Genomic DNA, 27,490 nt, shown 5'->3' with positions numbered 1-27,490 from the left:
GGGAAAAAAATATAAAGTGCAAAATCATCATTGTATAAAAAAATCAAAACAAAATAGACCAAACTTTTAGACCATTATTGATACTCTAAAATGAAAAATGACAGTTTTCAACATACTACTAGACCATCCTTGCAATTTTGTCTTATAATATAAATTATTAAACTTGGTCTATTTTAATGCAAGGCTTATAATCACATCTTATTTATTTATTTTTAACTGCAAAAGTCAATTATAAAAATACCCAATAGTTGACAAATATCAATGACCATATACGAAGTAATCTTGCAAGTTACCCTATAAAATTACGTTTGTGTTGGAAGGCTTTGTGCGATTATTAAATCCTTGACCCTTCCGCCAAATTACCAAATGCCATTTGACCTAGCAGTATGAGAAAGGAGTTGACGGATACGAGACTTTTAGAAAAAGATTGAAGGTTCAAGTCTCGTTGCAGACGAAATGTGCAGATTTAGAAATAGAGTAGTGGGTGCCTTTCTAAAAAAAACACTTTGTCACCTAGTCAATTGAGTGAGGTGACGCACACATCCATGATGAATATAGACTTGTACTACTTAACAAGCCATGATATTCCACCATTGCCATTTTAGTCAATTGAGTTTTTAGGGAACTTGTACTACTTAACAAGCCATGATATTCCACCATTGCCATTTTTTTACAACATAGATGGACAGTTGGTTTCAAACGGTTACACATTAGGACATACAGACTGTAATTACATAACAAAGATGCTAAGATAGTTCACTTCTATTCATCTGCTGCGTGAGAGTGGCCGAGTCGCACATGTGGACATTCCCTTTCGGGTTCACCACTTGACCATAGAATTCCAAGATCCCCTCTCTTCTTTCCCAAGGACAAAAAGGTCCCTGCATCATAGAGATATATACTACTATATAAGGTAAGGTGTTGTTTCTTTTTAACTTAATCCGATAAGCTATATGTATTATATATGGGTGTTTCTCTTTTACTTGATAGATAAAGAACAACATAAGGGAAATGAAAGGCTTCCCACAACTTTTTTACGAATTTGCCATCATTTACCCAAAATATAACAGTCCGTCATTTTCTCATATATTTTAAGCAATAAGCACCATTCATTTATCCAGACATGATAAGATTCCAAATAAAGGCAAGTTAAAAGTCGAATATTACCTAGAGTAAAAGGAACAATGTATAGCAATGCTGGTTGACCATGACCATCCATGAGATTGAGTGCTACATAAGTTATAAGGAGACCTGTTCATGTTGTATAATTCCTTCCCATTAGAACATGAACATGCTTCACATCTAAACCATTCAATGGTTTTGCAGGAAAGCTCTCTATTATATAAGAAATCAAATGATACCTAATCCATAAGCAATCATTGCCCATAAGAAATATCCAGCTCGAATGTGCTTTTTCGCTAGCCAATCATATCTGCATTAAGTAAGTGTAAGTGTGTGTATCCGAATAAATTACAAATTTATTAAAAAATTAGAAATCATGAAAACCTGAGGGAAAATGCGATTAATAGTCCGGGTAACAAAATGTCACCAAAACCAATGATACTAAATCCACCCCATGGATCAAACATGCGTGGTATCTTTAGCAGCATCGGGATGCCATCCTCCCCACTTTTGTCACCACGAGCCACCTTTTTTTTTTTAAAAAAAAAAAAACAATACCCCAAATTAATTTATCACTAAAACTACTCGATTAGTCTTATGAATTAGGAACAAGCAAGGTTGACATACATACCACAATCATCACACTTTCATGGAACAATTTCTTAGAAATAAAAACCCAGAAAATGTCATACAAGAAAGCACAACCTAGCAACACTGTCCCAACCTGAGCCACAACACGAAAAATTGTCATCATTCATAGTTTCACTACTTTTAGAGGAGGTGTTTCCATATACGTCAAATCACTAAAATACCCTTCAACAAATGATGTCAACAGAAAACAACTCTTGATTACCTTGAGATTAGGTACATGAACAATCTGAAGAACTGTAACTATGAGCGCAATTCCCTGAGGGGATGAAAAAAAAAAAACAAAAACAAAAATATCATTAAATTCTAAAATGATCAATTTGTTTACATATATTGTTAAGTGGTTGACTTACGAGTATATCTTGTCCGATCCATGCAAACTTGTAGTCACGATACACTGCCCAAAGAACAGCAAAGACTATGCAGAAAGGCAAAACAGCCAAGGTCAGATATGAAACAGCTCCAAAGAATGGTACTTTGATGGAAGGTTGTGCAGCATGTTTGAACCACCTGACAATTATAAAATGCATATTGTTCAAAAAAATATGTAATAAACAAATGTATGGTTGCAAAACTGTTGACATTCCATAAACTTTGACACAGTCATAATCATCATAAAATACAAGCTTTATATAGAGAAGAAATGTTGCACCTTGATAGCAAAGCAACTATGCACGTTTGCAATCCCTGCATGTAAACAAAATACAGTCTTTAATATTATTATTATTTATTTATTTTAATTTAGTTAAATGTTTAGAATATTCAATACCTCAACGCCTCCAATGCAGAAGATGACCACTAAAAGTTCTATAAACCATGCAGACATTAACTTGTAAAGAAGAACCAAGAAGCAAGAAGCAACAATCACAAACAAGACTGCTGATTTTGTATTTACTTCCACAATACCACTTGTTCCCACAAGTTTTGTATTTGAGAGCTCCTCTGAAAAATCCTATAAAGAACCAGACACATCATATATCAATGCATGCCACATCAGCACCAAGGTGGGCAATCGAGCCTAATAAAAAAAGGGAAAGTTAGTTTTTTTTTTAAACCTCTAGTAATTTATCATGTTCTATAGCTGCTTCATTGGCACTCCATGCAGACCAATAAGAGGCACACAAGATTGTACCAACTGCCATCAGCCACAGAAACACTTCGGCTATGTCAACCACTGGTCTTCGTGGTGAGTATAACTGCACAGAAACTAAAGTGTGGTTTAAAACCTTCACAAAAAAGGGCACCATGGTGATGAAAATGAAATTATAATCCAAAAAATGTACTTGATGAACGATTGGATAACAATCTCTCTAACTCCACACCAGCATCTTGTGGAAGCATGACTGTTGGGATGTGTATGTCTAGATCAGTTTCATCAGGCTCACAAACCATCTTGTACAGTTCTGCAGGGTTGCAGAAAAAAAAAATAACATAAAGAAATTGTCTGCCTTTGCTGTGCAATGTAGACTAAAGAAATGTAATCATTTGGTGCTACCTCTTTGGTTATTTATAATTAGGACTGCTGAAGCACCAGCAGCTTGTGCAATGTTTGCCTTTGTTGTGAATTTACAGTGACCACGTGTCACCATGATGACATCACCAGTAAGCTACCAAAAGTTGAAGAGAAGTAGGTTACACCGTTACACTACTGTTATTCAATTTGTAATACATGATTGATGATATACTCTATTTGTCCCAAAATGAGTTTTTTTTTTTTTTTAAAGTGGTCCCAAAATGAGTTACTTATAGCCAGGGTGGAAAAAGACCTTGTTCTTTGGTGGAGTACAACAATCATGAGGGACTGATTGAGTAAGATTAGTGCGGTTTGCATTTTTCTCCTTGGATACAATTGTAGTTCCAAATCTAGCACCAACGCCAACAAACTCAGCACCTTCAATACCATCAACCCATGTTTGAACTTTTACCTAACAAAACCAACCAACATGAAACTTCAGTTTCATTCACTTAAAATGCCAACCTGTTGCATACAATCATCAAGCCACAATCTCACTTTAAATCCAAATATACTGTATACTTTAGCTATAACATAACTTCAAATTTCTAGATATAACACATAAATACACAATGAAGCTATAGCATACCTCAAATCAGTATATATAAACATACATACAGGCCATAAGCCTATAATCTCACTTCAAGTCTCCACAGTCCACATAAATATATAATGAAGCTATAATTCAATTTCTATCTGGAAATACAATTCACAGAAATCAGATGGATCGAACACCTCACTTGGTGAACCTATATCACATCCATGAAGAACACAAACAACTGAACATGTTTGCCCATAAAAATATAACTATTTGACATGCACTGCCACGAAACTAACAAAAAGATGAAGCGTGCCCAGTCATAAATCAAAGAAACATGAACCAGACGCCAAATTTAGTAAAATTGAAAGGGGGGTTTTACCAGCACAAAGTCATTCTCACAACCAGGCTTCTTCGGAGCAAATTTGTCATCATGAACAATGTCACCGGCAGCTATCGGAGTAGGGTTACTGAAGAAAACAATGATGGTTGATATAAACCAACAAAATCTCAAAAACCCCATGAAAATAGGTGAAGCTCCAAAAAAAATCCTTGTTTTTTTCACTGCATCACACTCTCCGACAATAAATGGGATTCAGATGGATCTCTAATCTCATAGTCCCATCATTACTATGTGCTTTTGGTGTGTGTGTGTGTGTGTGTGTGTTTTGCGGAGCAAAATGCCAAAATCCAGAGTTCCGGATGGTTGAAGTATTGAAGATGATGTGATACGACACCGTTGGAGATCTCTTGTTTGGATCCTGCCGGATTAAAAGCGGAAGATCCGGGGCAGGTTATACTGTCTTCTGTCTATTTGTCTAACAAACCCAAGGGTACATGGTGTTTGCACTTTCGTACCCTGAAGTTTGTAAAATTGCCAATATTGATGATATCTACACTCTATATAGTCCAAACTTGAAATGTATTAGTATACATCTTTTTCACTATAAAAGTCCAATAAACATGTCACGTGATATCTGGGTCCTGGGGTAAAGCAGAGTCACAAATGAGTCGTCGACATAAGTAGACGGTGTTATTGTTAAACTCGATGGTTTAACTTTTTGATATGGGTTCGAGGAGGATTCGATCTTGATTTGAGTTCCATTAACTCAATAATATTATTAAAATTATATACGATGAAACAATTTAGTTAAGGATTAATAGTATCTTTAAAGGGCATCATATGTGTAAGTTGGCAACCCGGTTATGTCATGTAACAGCTCAACTCTTGGCCCAAGTAATAGGGCTCATTTATCTTGTTATGTAATACACAAATACTTACTCGGCCAAGAGAGACATAACAGATAATCACACAAATTCTAGAGGGAAAAGTGAGGTCGAGGCTCTCTCTTCTCGAATGGATATAGGCAAGCTTGCTAAACCATGTAAATTATTGTTTTATTCTCTATTTACTTTCATTGTTTGGTTATTGTCATTGTTTCTATTTTGAGTCTAAGACCAAAAACGAGAATCTTATCAAATGCAAGATTAGTGGCTGTTTTTCTTTGTTTTCTGCATTGTTTCTGCTGGGGTAGCAATATGTATTGAGTTATCTTTTTTTTTCTGTTTATAAAACATAATTTGTCAGATGTTAACAACGACAAAGTATTATTGATGGTCATTTTATGACATTTCGCTTGAGATTTAACATTTCACTTTGCTAACATAAGTTGTTAATAAAAAAAACACAAATTAAAATACAAATAATACAAATCTTACTATATCAAGTATGAGTATATTAAGAAAAAAAGGTCAGCATCCATAATAATGTCTTTATCAAAGGACATCATAATTTATTTTCAATATATTGATAGTAAGACGGATTCATATGGAATATACAAAAATCACAAAAGATTTTGATTGTTTTGAATAAGACTTCAAGGTTATAAACTAGTTTTGCAGAAAACCCCTCTAACTATTAAAAGTTACACTTCCACTCGCCTTTGAATTCACTTTTAACTGATTATTTATTGTTTGCCTATTTAACTCTTTCTAATAAAATATAATTGAAATCCATCCATTTGAAAATAGATAAATAGAAATCATTATCTTTATCTTGTTTCTTTGAAATGAAAAAGAAAATGGTAATATAAGATACGTTATGAAGGTTTATTGTTTGAAACCTGCCGGCTTAAAAACCGGGACGCTGCAACAAATTTTACGTAATGCCCCCAGACTACATGTCCTTTTGCATTATAGTACCTAAGGTTTCTAACAAAACATTTATTTTTGTGTTAAGAAAATCGAACCGAAAATCGAATAAGGGTAATTGTATAAAACGACTCGAACCCGAATAACCTGAAACCTGAATAAGGGTAATTGTATGAACCGAAAATCGAACCGATTAACCAATACGGGTTCGGTTCGGTTTGGATATTAATCAGTACGGTTCGGGTATTACCCAAATAACATGTACAAGATGATGAAGGACCTAATATAACCGAAAAAAACCGAATAACCTAAATAATAGAATACCAATGTACTTTTATACATCAACATAAAACATTCAAATACTAACATAACACAATGACACATTGAAAAAATAATATTTAATATTAGATTAACATAACGAGAAATAACTTCTTAATTGAGTTTCTTGAGTTGGAGCTCAATTTTTCATGACTAAACAAAGTACGAATTCGTGAATCCTTAAAGACAACAGGAAGGGACGATTTTTTAAAGTTTGAAACAAGAGGAAGGATCGACATAAGTGATTTCGGGTTTGGAAATAGATAAGAAGATTGGTCGATTTTGAAACAATGAGAACAAGCATACGGTTTTTTTTTCTATTATGAACGACAAAAACAAAAGTGTGAATCGTGATTTTGATTTCTATCAATCAGAGAAATGGAAAAATGAATGCTTATTCAGGTCGGGTATATAAAACCGAATAAGCTTTTATTTAGGTAATCCAAACCGAATAACCCGAAAACCGAATAAGCATAATATAGATACCCGAATCGAATTTCTTATTCAGGCCTAATTCGGTTCGATTCGGGTTTTTAGGACAAATTCTCGTCCCTAATGCAAGCAACGATAAAATAAATAGACAATGCACAATCCCAACTTTTCTGATATTCATAAAATTCATCGTATTTTTTAAATACTACGTTTGACAAGGTTGTTGCCAATAGAGCGTACGTAGATATATATTTTTTCACTATAAATGAATTTTGAATTTTTTTAAAGTGAAAAAAAAATCCTTTTTTTCTCAAGATAACACTTATTAATATCCATAAACGTACTTGTACTTGATGTTTCCATATAAACTGTGATAGGACATATCCAATATAGGACAAGAGTGAGTCTTAACACACTCACACAAAATTAAGGTTACATACAATATATATTTTGTTAAATAAAAGGAATTAAGATTGTTATATGGCTATTTCATTTAAAACTCGAAATTAATAGAAGATGATACATTATTGTCTATGTCGATTAGACTCCATTTTAGATTACTTTAATGATGCAAAACAACATTTTTTGCAACTTAAAATAAACAATTTATATTTTGTATATTATTTGGCCCACCCTAAAAACAAATTATAGACCGTAAATTGACTACTGTTATAATTTTCACGAGAACGAGATAATGCTTCCTCTAACCTCGAGATTCAATTATAAACTCTTTGGACCAGAACAAAATCTACACATGCATGCTGCTATAATCAATAATCTCCATCTCTTTCTAAACTTGAGAAACGAATATATCCTAAAGGCCCAAAAGGATACTATTCAAGCTAACAACTTACACATCCTACAATACATTATTACATCATCTCTAACCAAACAAAGTTCATTTCTACAAAACTGCACCTTTGACATATTACACAACACATCCCAGCAATCAATTCACCTGCAATTGTAGAAACATGAAAAATGACCTCATGTGTTATAAGAACGAAAACCAAGTTTTTTTTATTCCAATTTTGCCCCCATTGATATCAATCTCAGTCCCAGTCCAATACACCCCAAAGACAGTACAAGTTGTAACACATGGACCTAAAAGAAGACGTTTGGTTCACCATATTTTCATACCTGATGTTGGATAGGACCTTGTTTGTTGCCTCCAAACATCTATTTCATCATATATCATATAACAAATAAACCGGTGAACCCTGCAACCCACTGTTTCAGAAAGCCTATCGGATTATAAATTTGTTTAGTAGCTCTCAGGCAACCTGCAGGGAGACACAGAGAAGGATTATCAAGGGCACATTTGACAATTCACAATCATTTCTAAACATTTTCAGTAGTGTAAAGCCAAATTACCGCCATGGAAATTCACTGGTGTCAATCCCTGATTGATGCAATTCATCCACATACTGCAAAGCTTCTCTACACTCTTCCCTATCATCAAAAAACTCTGTTGTTTCACCAACTGTATCATATGTCTCATGCCCTTTCCCAGTAACCACCTACCACATATATAAACAAACAAAAAAAAAAAAACTTATTTTAGTAAAATAAAAATTATCAAACTAGAATAAAAAAAAAAATTAACCACCTCGAGTACTTACAACAACATCTCCCTCCTCCCCCATGGCAACAGCAGAACGTACAGCCACCCTTCGAATATCATGAAGAAAAACTCTATGTCCATTTTTAAGTGGGGGATGATAGTCGTTTTCTTGATGCTTAAAGTAATCCTGCATAGTCCATCCTATCCCCGCTAACATGTCATCCAATATGTCAACTGCAACAACAATAAAAAAAAAAAACATTTTACACACGTTATACATATTGACCATTTTTTTAAAATAATACAAATCGCCAAACATGCTTACGTGGATCCTCATTCCTTGGATTATCTGATGTCAACATAGTAATATCACTCTTTTCTGTCGCGATCTTAGTCATCACCGGTCGTTTTCCTCGGTCAGTCTCCCCGGGACAACCGATAACTATAGATTATTGATTGCAAACAGTTTAGATTGAAACGAAAAGGGTATTTTAGACATTTGACTAATCAGTTCTATTCTATATCGTACCTGTGATAATTCTTTTTGGATTTAGTTCACGAACATTATCAAGAAGCCTTGATAAACCATCGGGAGTATTTGCATAATCAACAACCACTCCATAAGTTTGTTCCTCATCAATCAACTCACATCTACCAGGCACAACATCAACCTCTTCAATCCCCCTCACAATATCTTCCAAAGGTGCCCCAACCGCAATCCCAACCGCAACAGCCGCAAGAATATTGTAAACATTTTGTCTCCCGAGTAGCCCGGATGAAATCTCCAAAATACCCTGAGGGGTATCCACCAAAACTTGTGTCTCAAAGAGAGAAAGATCAAACTGTAACGGATGCACATCCGCTTTCTTGTCCTCCATTGCAAACGTCACAACAGGTACATCTTGATTCCCTTGTGCGATAAACAGAGGGGCGTTTTCGTCATCAATATTCACAACTTTCCGATGACGTGTCGGGTCCACCATTCTACCAAACAACTTAAGTTTAGCGTTCCTATACTCTTCATCGGCCCCGCTTAGGTTCGTGAAAACCGCAATATCGAAATCAACCTCATCACATCTTCCGGAAGCGAGCTCTTGAGAAGAAGCTTCCATGACTAAAGCTTCCGCCCCGTTATGGATCATCTTAGCCATTAATTTTTGGCGGGAAACCGCATCTGGGATTGTGTTTTTTGTCTCTAATTGGTTTTCACCATGAACATAATGAGCTACATTTGTTATCATCCCGGTTCTTAAACCCATCACCTCATACATTCCTTTTATCAGATATGCGGTGCTTGTCTTTCCATTTGTACCCGTGATACCAATTACAGCAACGTTCTTTGAAGGGTGTCTATAAAATGAAGCTGCTAAAGTTGCTAAAACGGAGGATGTGTCTTCAACTAAAACTAACGCTTTACACCCTAAAGTTTCCTCAATGTCTATTTCTTTACTAGCTACAACTGCAACAGCCCCTCGTTTATCAGCCTCGGTTAGAAACAAATGTCCATCCGTTTTTTTCCCGACACAACATACAAACAAGTCACCGGGCTCCACTAATCTTGAATCGTGTTGGATGCCTGTGATTTCAATCTCTAAATTACCTAAAACTGAAATGGGCACGACTTTACTCTCGTCTAAAAGCTCGGCTAATGTCATTTTACATTTGGGTTCTACAATTCGGACTTCTCCTTTACGAAAAGCATCAAATTCAGCACCGAATGGAGATTTATATGATGAATCACCGGTGCCCAGATCATCATCTAACTCAATATCTGAGTTTTCGACCTCTGAATCTTCACCGCTTGCTTTCAGTTCTTCAAGTTCTTCAATTTCCTCAAGATCATCTTCTTCGTGAGCCTGCAATTCGTCTACTACTTCATCGATTTCCTCCTCCTTTGACTGCATCAATGTCCATTACAATACAGATTTGTAAGAGGTTGTAACTTATAAAGCGACTGAAAAGATTAATGCCTTTGAAGATGTCATACTCGGATAATCCTAATCCAAAGTGAGTTTTTACATTAAACATTCAATCTTGCGTACAATTTATATGCAAACAAGATTATGTTTTTGAGGTATGCTACTAAAAAACCATGGAAGTTTAGTGACTAATTGATCTATCTTGCACATATACATATACATACGTATATGTATGTAGATACATGTACAATTTACCACCTGCACCTCTAAATCCAGTAGCAAGAAGTAGGACCAACAACAAAGTTTCTGTCTTCGTAAATTGTAACAAGTGCCCGGAAAGAACTATGATCAGAAAACTCAATGTATGTTTTCTTCGTCGAAACACACACACACACAAAAAAAAAAAAAAAAAAAAGAGAGAGAGAGAGAGCATTCATTTTTACAAAATTGATAGAGATTGTGCATAACTCAAACTTGTAATGAACTATGTAAGAAAAGTACACAGAACCAACAAAAATAATCAAACTTTGAGCAAGTAAACAAGTTCAAAATGAATCCTAATTACCCTTTCCAATTTGGATTTATCCAACCACAAAAGGAATCAATCGGTTTACCTCTTCTTTCTTTGGATTTGGCTTCAACAACCCTTTTTTAACGAACTCCTTCCTCTTCAAAGCAATAGAATCATCAATCTCGGAATACAAATCTCCCTCGGAATCATCATTAGCCCCAGAAACAGGTTCATCAGGTGCGTCTTCGACGTCTTCTATAGCTTTGAGAAAAATTGATTGGTCTTGTTCAAACTGAGCTTCTTGAGCTTTGCGAGCACGGGCAATTCTAAGGTCGAGTTGTTTGAACTTAGAGACACCGTGCATGGTGTCTTCGGGTGCTTCAGGGGGGTCAGCGTCGGCTGGGTTTGGATAGTATTTGCCATCGCGTCCGACGGCAAAAGGGGTGAGATTGGTTGTGGTTATATGGCGGAGAAAAGGTGAGAGGTGATGGCGGAGAGGTGGGTGGATACGGGGCCTAGGAAGAGAAAGGGAGGGCGAGAGGGGGAACGGGGAGGAGAGGGAGAGGAACATGAACATGTATGAGGAGGAGAGGGAGGATGTGGACTGTGGAGGGTTTAGTGCCGAACAGACCGAAGGGGATAAGGATATGAGTTGGGGGTTTACACTTTACAGTGAAGGTGCTGAGACACGAGGTCGTTTTATGGCAGGCATAACTCATAAGTTGAACTTGAATTGAAATTCAGTTGAAAAACCATATGTTGATTATATTAGTTAGAAATTATCGTAAAAATTGCTGTAAACTTTTTTAAACTAAAAAGTGTCTTAAGAAAAAGTTGTAAATAAATGTGGTTTGAAGATGAGGGGTTAGTGTTGCTGTCGCTCTAGAGTTTTTAAATCATAAATCTTTTAAAAAACAAATACCATGAGAGGGCAAGTTTTTTTTTTAACGGTAAACTACATCTTAAATCCATCTATATCCACGACGGGAATTGAACCCTCAACCTCAAGAATGGAGGGAACACCGGATACCGCTATACTAGAAGTATGAGAGGCCAAGTGGTTTGGTTTTTAAAAAGACTGTAATATCCAATTTTTCTGCAAGAAGTTTTGGACATTTTTGTAAAAATAAAAAGTTTATTTAAATTAAAATCATTAAATTGAAATAAATAAAGGTAAATGATTTTATTGATAACCATTATAAACACTATTTCTAAATCATAATATATATATATATATATATATATATATATATATATATATATGTGTGTGTGTGTGTGTGTGATAGAGTTTGGGCGTAGAAAGAAAACTTTTAATGTTTAGGTACCAAAAGTGAGAAGTTGGGAAACTTTTGTTTGGCCCGATGGTTTAATCAAATGTGTATCTAGGATCGATTTTGTATGAGTTAAGATATGGAAGGATCTTTCTTCAGCTAATGTAAGTTTTAGGTGGGCTTTGGGACCATTTCTGAAAAGGATTTTTGGAAGAACGGCCAAAATTATCGATTTGTTAATTTTAGGGAGAAGTGCCTCGCGCCCCGCGCTTTTGACGCATATCATATTATACCGAAGTTGTTTTGCTAATTTCTTCTGATTTTTCACCCACTTTCTTCTCCTCTCGGTTCCAACAATCCCTTCCACCTTCATAATTGATTTTCCCTCAAATTTCTTGGTGTTTAGATGATTGGAACTTCTAGATGAATCTCTACTCAAATCCTTTCAAGAAATTGCATAAAATGTAGTTCTTCGTTCCCTTTTTCGCCAAATTCGTAATTATGGTTTTATGAAATTTTAAATCCAAAATTTATACTTCATTTGTGTTTTCTATAAAAGATTAATGATGTAGTTACTTTCCTTAATTCATCTCCAAGCTCCAACCAACAAATGGTTGTAAGATTTATAAGATTGGAATTGTTTTAATGAGTTTCATTGACCATCAATGGTGAAATACGAATTTATGCTTAAATTAAGTTGTTTATGTGAAATTATTGATGTGGTTTAACTATTTTATCTATCTACAAACTCCAACTAACAAATAGATAGGAGATTTGTGAGTTATGTGTGAATTGGTGGGTTTCTAAAACCCTAAATCTTCAAATCCGAATTTGAAGCTTCAAGTAATGATATGAGCTTGAGTTTATGGTTGGATGGTACATTTCCTCTAATTAATGATACATTTGTTAACCTTTTGGCTTATTATGAGATAACATGATGTTTTAATCAAATTCTAGTTCCAATGGTATGAGCTTGAATTTGTGATTATATTGTTTATGTTCCTTCAAATCCATGATCCATTTGTTAATTCATAACTAATGGTAAGACTCGTAGAGTTTGATTCAAGTTTAGCTTCCATGTGATGAATTTGGCATTTTCAAACCTTAACTGGTCTCATGATGAGACTATGAAGTTTAGATTATGCATTCCATTCTAATCCATGATCCATTGACAATTCTTGTCTCCTGGTGAGACTATGAAGCTTAGACTAGAATCTTACTTTAATTTGGGATTTCAATTTTTCTTTTTACTGTGTGACTATGTTCCAAGCTTGAATTCTCATGTTAAATATATCCCCTTATCTAGGTTTGGTATCCAAGCATTCTTTGAGAAATTGGGAAACATTACGCTCATATAGTTCCATTAATCGGTGTTCGAATGGTTTGTGAAATCTATAAGGATGTGGAACCTGTAATTTAGTTATGATCCAAGCTATAGTTTCATATAACATTCTTATTCCCTCATAAAGTGGTTTTTGTGTGTTTATTGTAAGTAAGGAGTCAATGAAATTGTCATTTTAAAGCAAATCTTTTGACATTTGATTTTCTATCCTATTTGACGATTAAAATGTTTTTTTTTCAAATGTAGACATTTTAATGTTATTGGAATTTAGTTTCCCCAAATATATCACATATAACAAACATACTAGCATGCGTAACGGGCCCACAATCATCATATTAGAATACCCTGGCCCAATCAGTCATCGAACTGAAATGCCAACACGCAACGGGTCCAATTAGTCATCGGATTGGAATACCCAGGGTTTGTTGGCTTGCTGCCTCAACCTAACCGTTTTTCCCTAAACTTTGTACATACGACTTGTAGTCGGTCTGCATCAGGTATCCTGGCCTACCTCATACAACAGAACCGCCTCAACCTCAACCACTACCATATGTCGACATATAAACAAACAAGGATCAAGTAGGCACATAACACATGCAATATCAATCATACAGTTCGCTACCGCCTACTAGATCTCTCACAACACACTACTCCATTACCAGCTAACATCCATGGAACATGTAGCCATAAGTAACCAAATGTGAGATAGCCACCCGAACAGATGATCCTACTCTAGAGCCACAACCAAACGAGGAACATACAAGAAATCCTGGATCAAGATTTCTCAGGCTATCCTACGTGACTATATACAACCCCTAGGGCATTCCACTAAAGGATAACCAGTCTACTGACACTCTAACCAGCATACTATGTCACAACTAGGAAATTTTGATGCCTTGTAAACATTGAACAATGATAACATGGTGATTAAAACTTTATAAGCATGTATGATGCTCATCCAGTAACAACAAAATTCCATCAAACACTCCATGCAAACATTCAAATAGTCAACAAAAGGTTGGAAACCCTAAAAATCCCGATTTAAGTCCATTTTGGACTAGGATTTCCTTATTGGGCCTAATGGACCAATAAGCTTCCAATTTGACTACTTTGGGCTTATAACTCTTATATGGGCTCTAATTTGGACCCACTTTCAATTATTTTAACATTTTGGGCCATATTGGGCCTAGAATGGAATAAAATACCCTAATGGACCTTTATTGGGCCATAACAAAACTAAATAGCCCTAATGGGCCATAAAACTCAAACTTTGATGAATTTTGGGTTGTGAATTACTTTAAAAGGGCCAATGGGCCGAAAATCATTAAATTGGGCTCCACAATATAGATTTAAACACAAAAGGCCCAAACATTCTATTCTTCCTACTCTCTCTCGGCCCAACTACAAAAGAAAAGGGGGGGGAGTTGACTTTTGGTGTTACCTCACAATTGTACATGGGGTATCCATGCACTCTTCTCATGTTCCCATGCATGGTCACTTCAACACTCTCTCTTCTCTCTCTTTTCTATCCTCGGCCGAGAGCAAGAGAAAAAAAAACACACACACAAAACACTTTAAACTCTCTCTAAGTCTTCAAGAACATCTTCTCACATCTCTTTCAAAACTTTTGAGATTTTAGAGCTTTTCAAGGAGGATTTTCCACAAAAATCATCATCTTAGGTAAGTTTATGCTTAAATCCATGATCTACTTACTTCATTTCATCAAAAATCTTCTCTTAATCCATTCAAATTCATGATCTTACATCTTAGAATCCTCTAAGTTTGAGATCCATCCAAGAAGCTTGCTAGGGCCGAAAATAGCATCAAACTTCGTCCATCCGTCTTCAAAACCGAGATCCACAAGAAAAAGTGAGTTCATACCCCTATTTTTTTAGTTTTTACAAGTTTTATGGGGGAGAATACAAGTAAAATGTGTATATCTATGTGTATGTGTGTTACGTATAATTTTATGCATGTATGTGTGATTGTATGTGTTTATGTGGTAAATATGCAACAAAAAGAGTAGAAAACTCGAGATCTATGACATAAGAAGTAAAACAAACATGATCTAAGGTTTACCTCACTAATCAAGCCAAGAACAAAACCCTCTAAGAATTAAAATAAACATATTGTAACATAAAACAAATTTTGGGGCTATAAATGTCAAATAAACAAAAGTTGGGTGAAAGATTGTCATTCATGGTTTTCACAAGGACCAAAATGGTCAAAACAATTAATATAAATGTTTTTATGAACATCATGCTTTTCAAAGGACTAGAAATGAAATTTATGGCTTAATGGGCCAAGTTTTTGGGCTTTTCGGCCCAATGGGTCAAAATTGCGAAAAATACAACTTTCAAGGAACTGAATTGGTAATTTTCTCAAAACATAGGGTAAAAAGAGTAAACAAAACAAATTTAGGGGTTAAAATGATGTATTTTCCAAACAAGGATAAAAAATGTAAACTTTTTGGATTTTGGACCAAAATTGTAAAAATTGCAAAAGTTTGGGCTTTAACCGAGAAACATTTTTCTGGAAGGGCTGAAACTGTCAAATAATGAAATTGTGAGTTCTAAACATCATTTAAACAGGTCTATGGGTTAAAAATGTCAAGAAAATGGTTGAAGGGCCAAAAATGTCTTTTTATTTCATAAGGGACTAAAATTGTCATTTTTACTAAAGAAGGGCTGGAAAAAAAAACAATATTTTGATTCAGATATTTTTATTTCAAGATAGTGAGTCAAAACACCAAATTACAACTCGTGAAAAACAGAAAAACAAATACACATACAACAAAAACTCCGTTATAAACTAACGCTAAAATGTTTCGTTATAACAAATATGCATTCAATATACCACAAACACCAACAATACAAATTTAAACTCGATTAAACATACGCAATTCAAAAGCTGGGCTCCAATACCTTTTACATGTGTTATTGGGCCTTTGTGGCCCAACATCATGTTTATTGGGCCCGATATATTCACTCTTGCTTATTGGGCCTCCTGTGGCCCAATTACATATTTAAGGGACCCTCAATGGCTTCCATATGCTATTGGGCCTTAGTAGCCCATTAGTAATGCTAGTAAGGTCCAAGTAATCAAATGTGAGACGGACCAACGTGTCTTTCGCATACCCAACAGCCTAAAATAACTCACGGAAGTAGCAGGACTTTGTACTCATCTTCTCCTCGTTTGCTAGGCTTATGAGTAATCAAGGTAAACAGATTCAGGTTGTTACTCAATAGTAATCAAGGTTGTTTGGATTGAGTGAGTGATAACAGGCGACGCCTCTACGGATCGTCTATAGTCTGTAGTTATAGCTAGTCATTATCAATGCATGATTATAACGACTCACAACCCTTAATTAATCCAACACCACCCGAGTAATCAAGGAAGAGTAATCAAAAATCATTCATTGTGGCGGTATCACAGTTTGAGAAATAACTATATTTTATGTTTTTGGAAAACATCGGGTTTTCCGAGGAAGTTCAACATTTTGCACTTGTACGGTTAATATAAAGTTTTCTTTTCAATTATACATGTTTTGAAATCATCATGCATATATTTACGGATCTTCACACCTTTTTATAAACAATGGTCTTTTCAGAAAATATTGGATTTTCTGGGTTTTACAAACTACACAAATCATGTTTATCACAACATTGCTTATGAACTCACCAACATTCCATATGTTGATCGTTTTTCAAAATAACTTGTATTCTTAGGTAACAGGTGAGCCGAGGAATAAGTACCAAGTATGTTAGTGTGTTTTGTTATTGAAAACTATCAAACGGTTTATGTATGGATTTGTAACATTAAAACAATGTACTTGATGTGAACAATTCCAGTTGTAATATATTAATGCATGGTGATGTTTATGTTATGATTCATGTATATTCATTGTGATGGTATTCAATTTATGTCACGCGAGCCCTCGGATGTTTCCGCCGTCTGGTTCGGGGGTGTGACATACTACTACTATGACATCCTATCATACAAGGATATACATCGATAAAGCATATCACAACAGCACGACATCATACTATACATGAGGATACATAACGAACAATCCAATTAATGCATAGTTGTATATACCCAGAGGTGAGATAGACACCCGGATAGGTGATTATACTCTAGAACCATAACCAAACAAGGAACATGCAAGAAAGCCTAGATCAAGAGTCCTTAATCTATCCCACACAATCCCTATGTCATCCTTTTACTAATGATAACCAAAACTAGTGGGTCGACATTCGTGCCTTCGACCCACGGGTACAATTGGCAAAACTCACCTGAATCAAAGAACCCTTAAAAACTCGATACGCTCCCTTATGAATTGCTTGCTCTCATGAATCCACTGTCACCAAAACCAGATAAAATCTTAATCAATAGCCTAAACCCCTCAAGTTTGTCCTAAAGTCAAACTTGGTCAAAAATTCAATGGGCAGCAGAAGTCAAAGAAAGTCAAGGTCCATGGTTAGCTGAGTATGCCTCACATACTCCCATGCACGCCCAACGTACACAAGCTAGTTCCAATGTTCCCATTAAGCACTTTTTCCCTTAAGACCTTTCGTCCAGAGTTCAGATCTAGATCCAAATGACTTCCTTAATCATAAAGTTTCCAACTTTATGACTTTTCATGAGTAGAAAGGGTCCAAATCTGGTGGTTGTCGGGGCCAACAAAATAAATACCCTAAATATTACACACTAAAATAGTGTATAGCGGTAAAGGGACCGTATCTACGGAGATTGGTTCAATTAAAATCTCTGTGTAAATCACTTGTTCAAGTACTTATAAAACAAGAGTAAAGGTGAAATGGGGGGTTTTTGATGGATTTGATGCAAAAGAACATCCTATGTGCTCATGCAAAACCCTAAAGTTTGGATCTAGGCTTCTCTATCGTACATGTAATTCATCCAAGACTTGTAACCATATATCTAGCATGCATAACTCGAAATTAACACTATAAGAACAGATCTAAGTGATTACCTCTTTCAATTGGCTTGAAATCCTTTGATTCTTCTTGATCTTGAGCTTAGAGTCACAATTGTAACTCCTCTAATGGTTCACAAACACCACACAAGTAAGAAGGCTATTATGAGAGAGGAGGGAGGATGCTAAAATCGGCCTAGGGTTTCTCTTGGAGTCAAGGTTCCGAAAATTGCAACCAAAGGCCTCCATTTATACTGTAGGCTGCTGTGACATCCCCATTTTCACGGCCAGAAAAGACTGATTTGTTTATGCTTTGTTTTATAAAACCAGAGTAATCTTTTAAAGAAAACAGTTGCAGAATTTGTTCCCAAAACGAAATATGATAAAAATTATCAAAGCATTTCCTTAAAGAAATGTATTTTCATTATATAACAAAATCTCGGGATGTCATGTTCAATACAGACAAAAAGCATAAACAGAACAAAATAGACCTTACAACAGTTATTCATAACTACTGGCCTATAATCCAAAATCTCTCGTCAAGTCCACTAACTTATACTCTTGTGCCATTACCTGTAATGCAAAGAAAACTGAGTGGGTCAGGCTTGGGAGCCTGGTGAGCATATAGGGTTTTCAACCCACAATAATATAATTATTATATTCAACCATCAAACAATCAACTCAATTACTCATCCCTATTATCTTTCTTAGGATTTTACCCTAGGAATTCAACTACTCGTCATTCATTCATTCCTTGACCTATGGAATGAATGAATGACGAGTAGTTGAATTCCTAGGGTAAAATCCTAAGAAAGATAATAGGGATGAGTAATTGAGTTGATTGTTTGATGGTTGAATATAATAATTATATTATTGTGGGTTGAAAACCCTATATGCTCATCAGGCTCCCAAGCCTGACCCACTTAGTTTTCTTTGCATTACAGGTAATGGCACAAGAGTATAAGTTAGTGGACTTGATGAGAGATTTTGGATTATAGGCCAGTAGTTATGAATAACTGTTGTAAGGTCTATTTTGTTCTGTTTATGCTTTTGGTCAGTATTGAACATGACATCCCGAGATTTTGTTATATAATGAAAATACATTTCTTTAAGGAAATGATTTGATAATTTTTATCATATTTCATTTTGGGAACAAATCCTGCAACTGTTTTCTTTAAAAGATTACTCTGATTTTATAAAACAAAGCATAAACAAATCGGTCTTTTCTGGCCGTGAAAATGGGGATGTCACAGTTGGTATCAGAGCATTAGTTAAGTGAACTAGGAATTTGTAGGATTTCTAGACTTAAACTTAGAATGCTAAGTGGAATTTTGAGATGTGTGTCTGTTATGTTTTAGACACGAGCACTAGTTTATGTTAGGAAAGTTGCCTAAAATGCTTTATGTGCTAAATGTTATATGTTGTCATATATGATATTATTTGTTCGGATCTATGGTCTGTTGCCGACCGGATCTAGAAACCTTATGTGTGTAGGATTCTAAGCGCATGTCTACGATATTAGAACTAGCATGTAAACGTTTCGGAGTGACAACAATGATTTGAATATCTATCGTGAATAAGGATCTAATTTCACCTTATTCGGTGTGTAGATCAAAAATGGTGAGAACAAGAAGTGGAGTTGGAAATGCTGATGAAAACAGGAATCAACCACCAGTGATTGAGCAAATACCTGTCGTAGTAGCAGCACCTGAGCCAATAACCATGGCTGGTGTGCAAATGATGATTCAAACAATGTTGGATCGTGAGATGGATGAAACCAGACGGTTGCTTCAACAGAATCGTGAAGAACTGTCAATTCAAGTGGAAGAGCCTGAATTAAATGAAGGGCACTCAGAAGGAGGAAACTTCAGTGGATCTGTTGGTCAAGCCAACCCACCGATAGTTAGGCAAAACAACCAGAATGGAAGGAATGATGGAATGGGATGCAAGTATAAGGATTTTCTGACTTGCAAACCATCGACCTTCACTGGAAAGGAGGATCCGATCGGAGTTATGGATTGGATATCGGAAATGGAGCTAGCCTTCATGACGTGTGGTTGCAGAGGCAGGTTGCAGACCACTTTCGCAGTACGTCAGTTCAGGGGTGGGGCTGTTCATTGGTGGAACACCTTGAGGAAGATCCTAAGTCCTAATGAGCCACTGCAACTGACCTGGGCAGAGTTCTTGGTGCAATTCAAGCGCAAGTTCTGCTCGGCCCAAAACCTGCTAGAGTTGGAGAACAAATTTCTGATATTGAAGAAAGGCAGCATGTCAGTGGATGAATACACTAATGCCTTCACAGACAAGATGGAGTTTGCTTTGCGCATCGTCGCAGACGAACTGACAAAAGTCGACCGGTACGCAAAGGGACTCCCTTGGGAGTATGCGGTGCCAATGCGTCAGGCACCTACTCTAGAGGCAGCTATTTGGGCTGCCAAGTCTGTTGAGAATATGATCAAGGGGAGGACTGACAGTAAGGTTGAAGTTGGCGAGAAGAGAAAGTTAGAAGGAACTTCAGGTTCTAATGAGAAAAGAAAATTATCGAAGTCTGGAGGAGGAGGAAGGGATGAGGCAAGGTGGTGCGATAAGTGCAAGAAGAAGCACTCAGGAAAATGTGGCGTGGAGGTGACATGTTTCAAGTGTGGAAAGCATGGGCATTACGCCGATGAATGTATTTTCAACAAAAAGGTGTGTTACGAATGTAACAAAGAGGGGCACTTCAAGCAAGACTGCCCAAGGAAAAATCATGCAGCAAGGCTAGAGGCGCCGCCAAAGCTAAAGGCAAGAGCATTTCAAATGATCCTTGATGAAGCAGATGGCAATGCAAGGAATCAAGAATAAGGATCTTATATCTGAAGATCAAGTTATAAAGTAGCGATATGAAAAGTATCATGTGTGTAGCCTATTAGAGGCATAGTATAGGGTGAACTTGGACTTTTGTGTAATCGTTTCAACGAATTAATATAAACCCTAGTTTTGCTAACTGATGTGTTGAATGATTGTCTGATTTTCTTGTATGGTGACTTGGTCGACTGCGGGACAATACTTGGGACGAGTATGAGTAGGTGTGAAAGGTAGTAGATGCATATACTACCAGAAGCATAGGACTCGCACTTGGATCAGGGAAAGTCACAAGGTTACCAAGAAGCTAGTGATTGATTCCATTTTATTCTGGTATGTCATTACCATTGTTTCGGTAATGACTAGTAAGATGGTTCTTGTTCCGACCCTAGTGGTCATATTTAAATTTGAGTTCGACTACGAGGAGTATGTTACGTGGTCTAGAGGACCAAGTTAGATGTAACATCTGACTTAAGTCAGAAGGTTGAAGTTAATGCGATTGATAGTGTCGCGCTCGTTGTTAAAAGAAGTTTGTAGGTAGAAATGTTACATGCTGAAATGTGATTATATCACATTAGAATATGAAGGAAGGTATATTCCATTTTGGAATTTAACTCTAAGAGACCTGAGTCTAAGCATTGCATCATTCGATGAGAGGTCAGTAGAGCACGACCCATCGGTTTGTTACAATAGATAAAGGAAAGTATTTATCCTGAGAAGAAGAAGGAGTCCATAATAACGGCTTATTTGGTAACTCGAGGGTTACGATTGAAAGTACAACATAGTACGATAAGCAGATGCAAGATTGGGCATCGTCTGCGGTCAAGAAAGCCATAGAGTTAAATACTCTTTCGAGGAAACATAGAATTTACGGTTATTACCTAGGATGAAGAGATAGCGTATGGAATCATTGTACAAGTTCTATTTTCGTTGATGATTCTGGGACGTAATCATCCTAAGGGGGAGATAATTGTAACGCCCGTAGATCAGGGCTAGTCAATTTAGAGACGATAGGCGTCAAAAATGACTTTTTGATGAAAGATTATTTAGAATGAATAATCTTAACTAAGTTGTAGTATATGTTACAAGGATTCCGTACATATAAAGAACGCCGAAATCCAAGTTATAACGAAGAAGTTATGACCTGTCGAAGTTTCGCGACAGAATCGGCACGACACAGCGCGACGTAAAAAGTAAATTTACGTTAGAGTGATATTTATCCTTAGCAATCTAAATGAAAGTCGTATAATACGCTAAACCATGAGCGTGCATAAAAAGAACGCCCAAATCTGACTTCGTATGAGAAAGTTATGATTTTTCTAAGTTTCGACTTAGCGGTATGCAGCCCGAAATACTCGATTTGAGATCGAGTGGTTTTTAGCCGAAACAATCTAAACGAGAATCGAAGATCTCGTTGTTGGTATCGAAGCGATGAAAAGTTAGGCGAGAACGAACGTCAAACGAAGAAGTTATGAATTTATAACGAAGTTTTCCTATCCGGGCCTACTAAAAATAAATAATAAAAATAAAGTCAAAATTAGCCGACGAAGTCTAAACGAAAGTTGTAGAGCGTAGTCTCACCTACGCGTGGATATAAAGAACCTCGAAAACGGAGTTCGTATGAAGAGGATATGAATTTCCGAAGTTTATTAAATAATTAAAATTTAAGTTTAATTATAAGACTCGGTATTATCCGAAGGGGGAGTCACCGGGCATATCCGAAGTACGCCCCGCGTACAGCGAAGCATGACGACCTTCGCACTCGAGTTCTTCGGATGACGAACGCAATGACGATTTCGGACCAGCACGCCCCGCGTACTCCGAGGCTCCAGCCTCCTATAAATAGGATGCGAGGGTTCCGGGCTTATTTGCTCATTTCTCCTCGTTTTTGTGCCAAAGCTCTATGTGTAAACCCCTGAAGCCATCCCGACACCCCGGATCTCATATCCAGGTTAAGAAGGAAGTTTTACGCTCCCGAGATCCCGTGAAGTGCGATTCCCGAGCCGAAGCTCTGCCCGCGAGAAGTCCGGTTTTTGTGGAGATCTTCCAGATCTACCGAAGAATACTACTTCTGCAAGTCGTAGTGTTGTCCGATCATCTTCTGATCAAGTGAGTGTATACTACCTTTCATAAACACGATAATAATACAAGTATGGTTTGAGTGTATTAAGTATATTGTGGTTTATACGTGTGAGTGTGTAGTTACTTTCTTCTAACACATAAATATTAAGTATTTTCTATAAAATACGTGCTATGTGTATAATATGAAGTTGTTTATATGTGTGGGTGTACAGTCCCTTTCATAAACACAGGTATAATACAAGTATTGTTTGTGTCACAACTGGAAATTTTGTGTCATGTAATCTATACACTCAAACTAATGTGAATCAAAAACTTTAGAACATGTGTAACACCTATGATTATGACATCAAAAACTTCAATCAAATACATCATACAAGTACTACAAATAGTCATTAAACAATTGGAGACCCTATAAGTCCTTGTTTAAGTCCATTTTGGACTAGGACTTCCTTATTGGATCCAAATGGACCAATAAGCTTCCAATTAGACTATCATGGGCTTAGAACCCTAATTGGGCTCTAATTGGACCCACACTAATTTATTTCAACATTTTGGGCCATGTTGGGCCTAGAATGAAATGAATTAAAGCTTTGATCCATGAATACCCTAAACTAGTCCAACAAAAATGGAAAAATCATACTATATTCTTTTATGTTAAAATTCACCCAAACTAACTCTAATTTTGGGCTTAAGGGAAAAAGCCCAAATTTTTCTTTTTCCCTTCCAAATTCTCGGCCCAAGGCCCAAGCCCAAGAGGAAATGGAAGAGTTGACTATTTGCTTGCCACCTCATTTATACCCAACATGTTTCCATGCACATCTCATACTTCTAGGAACATATCACTTCAAAGATCACTTCTCTTCTCTCCTCTCTCTCACTCTCGGCCGAAACACACACACACACACACCACAAAAATCTCTTCCAAACTCTCTCTAAATCTTGAAGAACATCTCCTTCCCCCTTCTTCAAAAATTTCGAAATCTAAGGAGCTTTCAAGAGGATCTTTCAAGTTAATCATCATCTTAGGTAAGTTTCTACTTATATCCATGATCTAGCTACTTCATTCCATCAAAAACTACTTCTAAATCTATTCCAACTTGTGATCATGCACCTTAGAAGTCACCAAACTCGAGATCTACCAAGGAAAGGTGCTAAGGCCGAAAATCACTTCATTTTCTTCCATCTTTTCTTCAAAAACCGAAACTACATCCTAAGGTGAGCTTCATACCCCCTATTTTCTGTTTTTATGAGTTTTGTGGGGGAGGGGGAATACAAGTGAAAGTGTAGATCTATATGTGTTTTGTATGCCTTGTATGATTTCCATGCTTATATGTGTGTTGTTGTGTGTTATAATGTTGGATCTAGCCATAAAACCCCTCAAAACCGAGATATACTTTATGTTAAATGATTCTAGCATCAAATATATTTCTACATACAAAGTATTCCTAGAAAAATAGCTAAATGGCTTAGTAACATTTTCTTTGGGCTAAAAACACAATTTTTGGACCTAAAATGTGAAAAATACAAAGTTAAGGGCCCAAATTGACATATCACGAATTCTGATGGATGAGGTGTGTTAAAACAGTTTCAATAAAACAATTTCTGGAAATATACTCATTTGGAGGATTAAAAACATAAATTTCAAGCTTAATGGGCTAAAAATGACATTTTCGGCCCAATGAGGCCCATTATGCGAGATTTTCTGTTTTGGAGGGCCAAAACTGTATTTTTCTGTAAAACAGTGGACTATAAGTGTTCCAAGTCCTTTTCAAAGGTTTAAAATGCTTTTTAAATTTAAAAAGGACCAAAGTTGCAAAAATTTTACAATTTGGGCCAAAATTGTCAAAGTTGCAAAAAAGAAGGGCTATTACCGAGAAAACTGCAATTTCAGGGACTAAAACTGTTTTCATTGAAAAATATGCTGAAAAATATCAATTTCAATAATTTTTGGTGTTAAAATGCCAAGAAAAATGATTTAAGGATCAAACCGGAAAGTTATTTAATTAAAGGGTTGAAAAAGTAAAATTTACAAACAATGAGGGGCTGAAAACAGAAAACTTTCAAGGCTAATTCAATACACGCAATTTGATCAAATGATGGCACCGCGACTATCGACGAAATACAATACACAACAATACCAAAAGTCGTTAAACGAATTGGTTCGGTCTCGAACCAATAAAAATCCGAAACTACTAACACGACGACACTACGATTCATACAAGTAACGTTTGGGAATTCAATATACATGCGAGTGTGCACAGACATCTACGCACCATCTTTGGGCCCCAAAAGTGTAAAATCTTGCTTGTTGGGCCTAGCTAGCCCAATGACCTGATCTTAAGGCCCGAAGACCTCTATCTTACGAAGTGTTGGGTTTTACCGATCTAACACAACGTAAAAGGACTTTCAATGGCTTGTATACTACTGGTCCCCAAGGGTCCTTTGGTATTGCTAGTAAAGTCTACATTTCATGCGAGGCGGGTCTGGGACCCCTCGTATATTTTTTATCCCCAACCGGTTAATGGAGTCATCGAGGTCTTCGTGTCCTCTTTCTCTTCGGATGTGGGACTACACATAGTCAGGGCGGTTGGATAACGTGATTAGTACGGACGACGCCTACGGGATCGTTAGTATAGCTATAAACTGGTCGTTTGTGTAATGCGTGTTTGTAGCAATTAATCATGCTAAAAAATAATCCAACGTCGCCTGGGACTGACACTACACGCTATGCAATGGTTTCAATGTGACTTCATGGAATTCAAGGAATTAGGAAAACATCGGGTTTTCCTAGGGTTTTTCAATACATACATATTCGAAATACATACAACTTTAATGAACAATTGTTTTACAAGTATAGAAACAAACAAGCATACCTATGGATCTTCACAAACGTTTTCAAAAGCTTTACTTTTCAGAAAATATCGGATTTTCTGGTGGTTTTCAAACGATACGAAACATTGTTTTTTTTCAAATACCGCTTATGAACTCACCAACATTTCACATGTTGACGTTTTTTTCAAAATACTTGTATTCTCAGGGAACCAGTGAATCAAAGGAAATCGTATTCAGTGATGGCTTGCAGTTTATTTATGTACGAATCGAACAATTTATTTTTGGGAATGTAATGTTTAAACAATGTACTTCATGTAAACTCTACTGGTTGTACTATATTAATGCATGGTGACGAATGTTGTTACGTTTCATATATATTCAATGTTATGGTATTCAATTGAGTCACGACAGCTCCCGAACGTTTCCGCCGCCTGGTTCGGGGGTGTGACAGTTTGAATGTATTAAGTATATGTTTGGGAAAGTGTGTGGTTACTTTCTTCTAACACATAAATATGAAGTAATTGTTATAAAATACGTGTTATGTGTTTATATATTGTTGTTTATTTGAGATGAGTATGGAATGAATGTTTTATATAGTTTTTAAATGAGTTAAACTGTATATGTATTTAATATCTACAAATATGTTGGGTAGAACATGGGTAGATGAGATAGTTGGTATGTGATAAAATGATGAGGTATGAAAGATGATTAAGAATGATATTGGTAGATGCACCAAATAAAGAATGTCATAAACTAGCAGATGCGCTTGAGAATAATATCGGTAGATGCACCAAGTAGTGAATGTCGTGATCTTGGCAGATGCGCCAAATAGAGATTGTCATAACAATAGTAGATGCACTTATAGGATAATCTTGGCAGATGTGCTTATAGGATAAATCTTGGCAGATGCGCTTATAAGATAATGTCGGCAGATGCGCCTAAAAGAGAATGTCATAAACCTGGCAGTCGCGCCTCATAGTGTATGACGTAATCCTGGCAGAGGCGCTTAAAGGATAATGTTGGCAGATGCGCCTTATGTAGCAATGGAAGTTTGTGTAAATTCCTTAGGTCAATCCTTAGGAATGAATGAATGACGAGTAGTTGAATTCCTAGGGTAAAATCCTAAGAAAGATAATAGGGATGAGTAATTGAGTTGATTGTTTGATGGTTGAATATAATAATTATATTATTATGGGTTGAAAACCCTATATGCTCACCAGGCTCCCAAGCCTGGCCCACTTAGTTTTCTTTGCATTACAGGTAATGGCACAAGAGTATAAGTTGGTGGACTTGACGAGAGATTTTGGATTATAGGCCAGTAGTTATGAATAACTGTTGTAAGGTCTATTTTGTTCTGTTTATGCTTTTGGTATGTATTGAACATGACATCCCGAGATTTTGTTATATAATGAAAATACATTTTTTTAAGGAAATGCTTTGATAATTTTTATCATATTTCGTTTTGGGAAC

The 27,490-nt window shown here is 36.2% G+C and overlaps 2 protein-coding genes across 3 annotated transcripts; both read right to left on the bottom strand.

The window, feature by feature from the left end:
- Window positions 1-632: 632 nt before the first annotated feature.
- LOC111920842 (signal peptide peptidase-like 2) lies at window positions 633-4,599 on the bottom strand. 2 transcript variants are annotated; one of them, XM_042899957.2, is made up of 15 exons: window positions 4,204-4,310; window positions 3,873-3,979; window positions 3,537-3,695; window positions 3,266-3,377; window positions 3,054-3,173; window positions 2,826-2,977; window positions 2,540-2,722; window positions 2,423-2,457; window positions 2,124-2,280; window positions 1,976-2,029; window positions 1,754-1,846; window positions 1,507-1,649; window positions 1,362-1,432; window positions 1,168-1,251; window positions 633-881 (listed from the first exon to the last, which is right to left on the bottom strand). In XM_042899957.2, exons 4-15 carry the CDS (start codon window positions 3,357-3,359, stop codon window positions 763-765), a joined length of 1,305 nt encoding a protein of 434 aa, XP_042755891.1. In that variant the 5' UTR covers window positions 3,360-3,377; window positions 3,537-3,695; window positions 3,873-3,979; window positions 4,204-4,310; the 3' UTR covers window positions 633-762. The 2 variants fall into 2 exon arrangements, with proteins under 2 accessions (XP_042755891.1, XP_023772190.1); XM_023916422.2 differs by lacking the exon at window positions 3,873-3,979 and having other exon boundaries at window positions 4,204-4,599.
- Window positions 4,600-7,420: 2,821 nt separating this feature from the next.
- Window positions 7,421-11,399, bottom strand: LOC111920841 (UDP-N-acetylmuramoyl-L-alanyl-D-glutamate--2,6-diaminopimelate ligase MurE homolog, chloroplastic). Its single transcript, XM_023916421.2, has 7 exons — window positions 10,820-11,399; window positions 8,816-10,184; window positions 8,612-8,728; window positions 8,345-8,520; window positions 8,097-8,242; window positions 7,863-8,005; window positions 7,421-7,680 (listed from the first exon to the last, which is right to left on the bottom strand). Exons 1-6 carry the CDS (start codon window positions 11,291-11,293, stop codon window positions 7,987-7,989), a joined length of 2,301 nt encoding a protein of 766 aa, XP_023772189.1. The 5' UTR covers window positions 11,294-11,399; the 3' UTR covers window positions 7,421-7,680; window positions 7,863-7,986.
- Window positions 11,400-27,490: the final 16,091 nt, after the last annotated feature.

This window comes from Lactuca sativa, chromosome 3 (assembly GCF_002870075.4).
Source record: "Lactuca sativa cultivar Salinas chromosome 3, Lsat_Salinas_v11, whole genome shotgun sequence".
Classification (NCBI taxonomy): domain Eukaryota; kingdom Viridiplantae; phylum Streptophyta; class Magnoliopsida; order Asterales; family Asteraceae; genus Lactuca; species Lactuca sativa.
The sequence above is the reverse complement of the archived record's forward strand: the minus strand, read 5'-3'. Positions and strand labels throughout refer to the sequence as shown.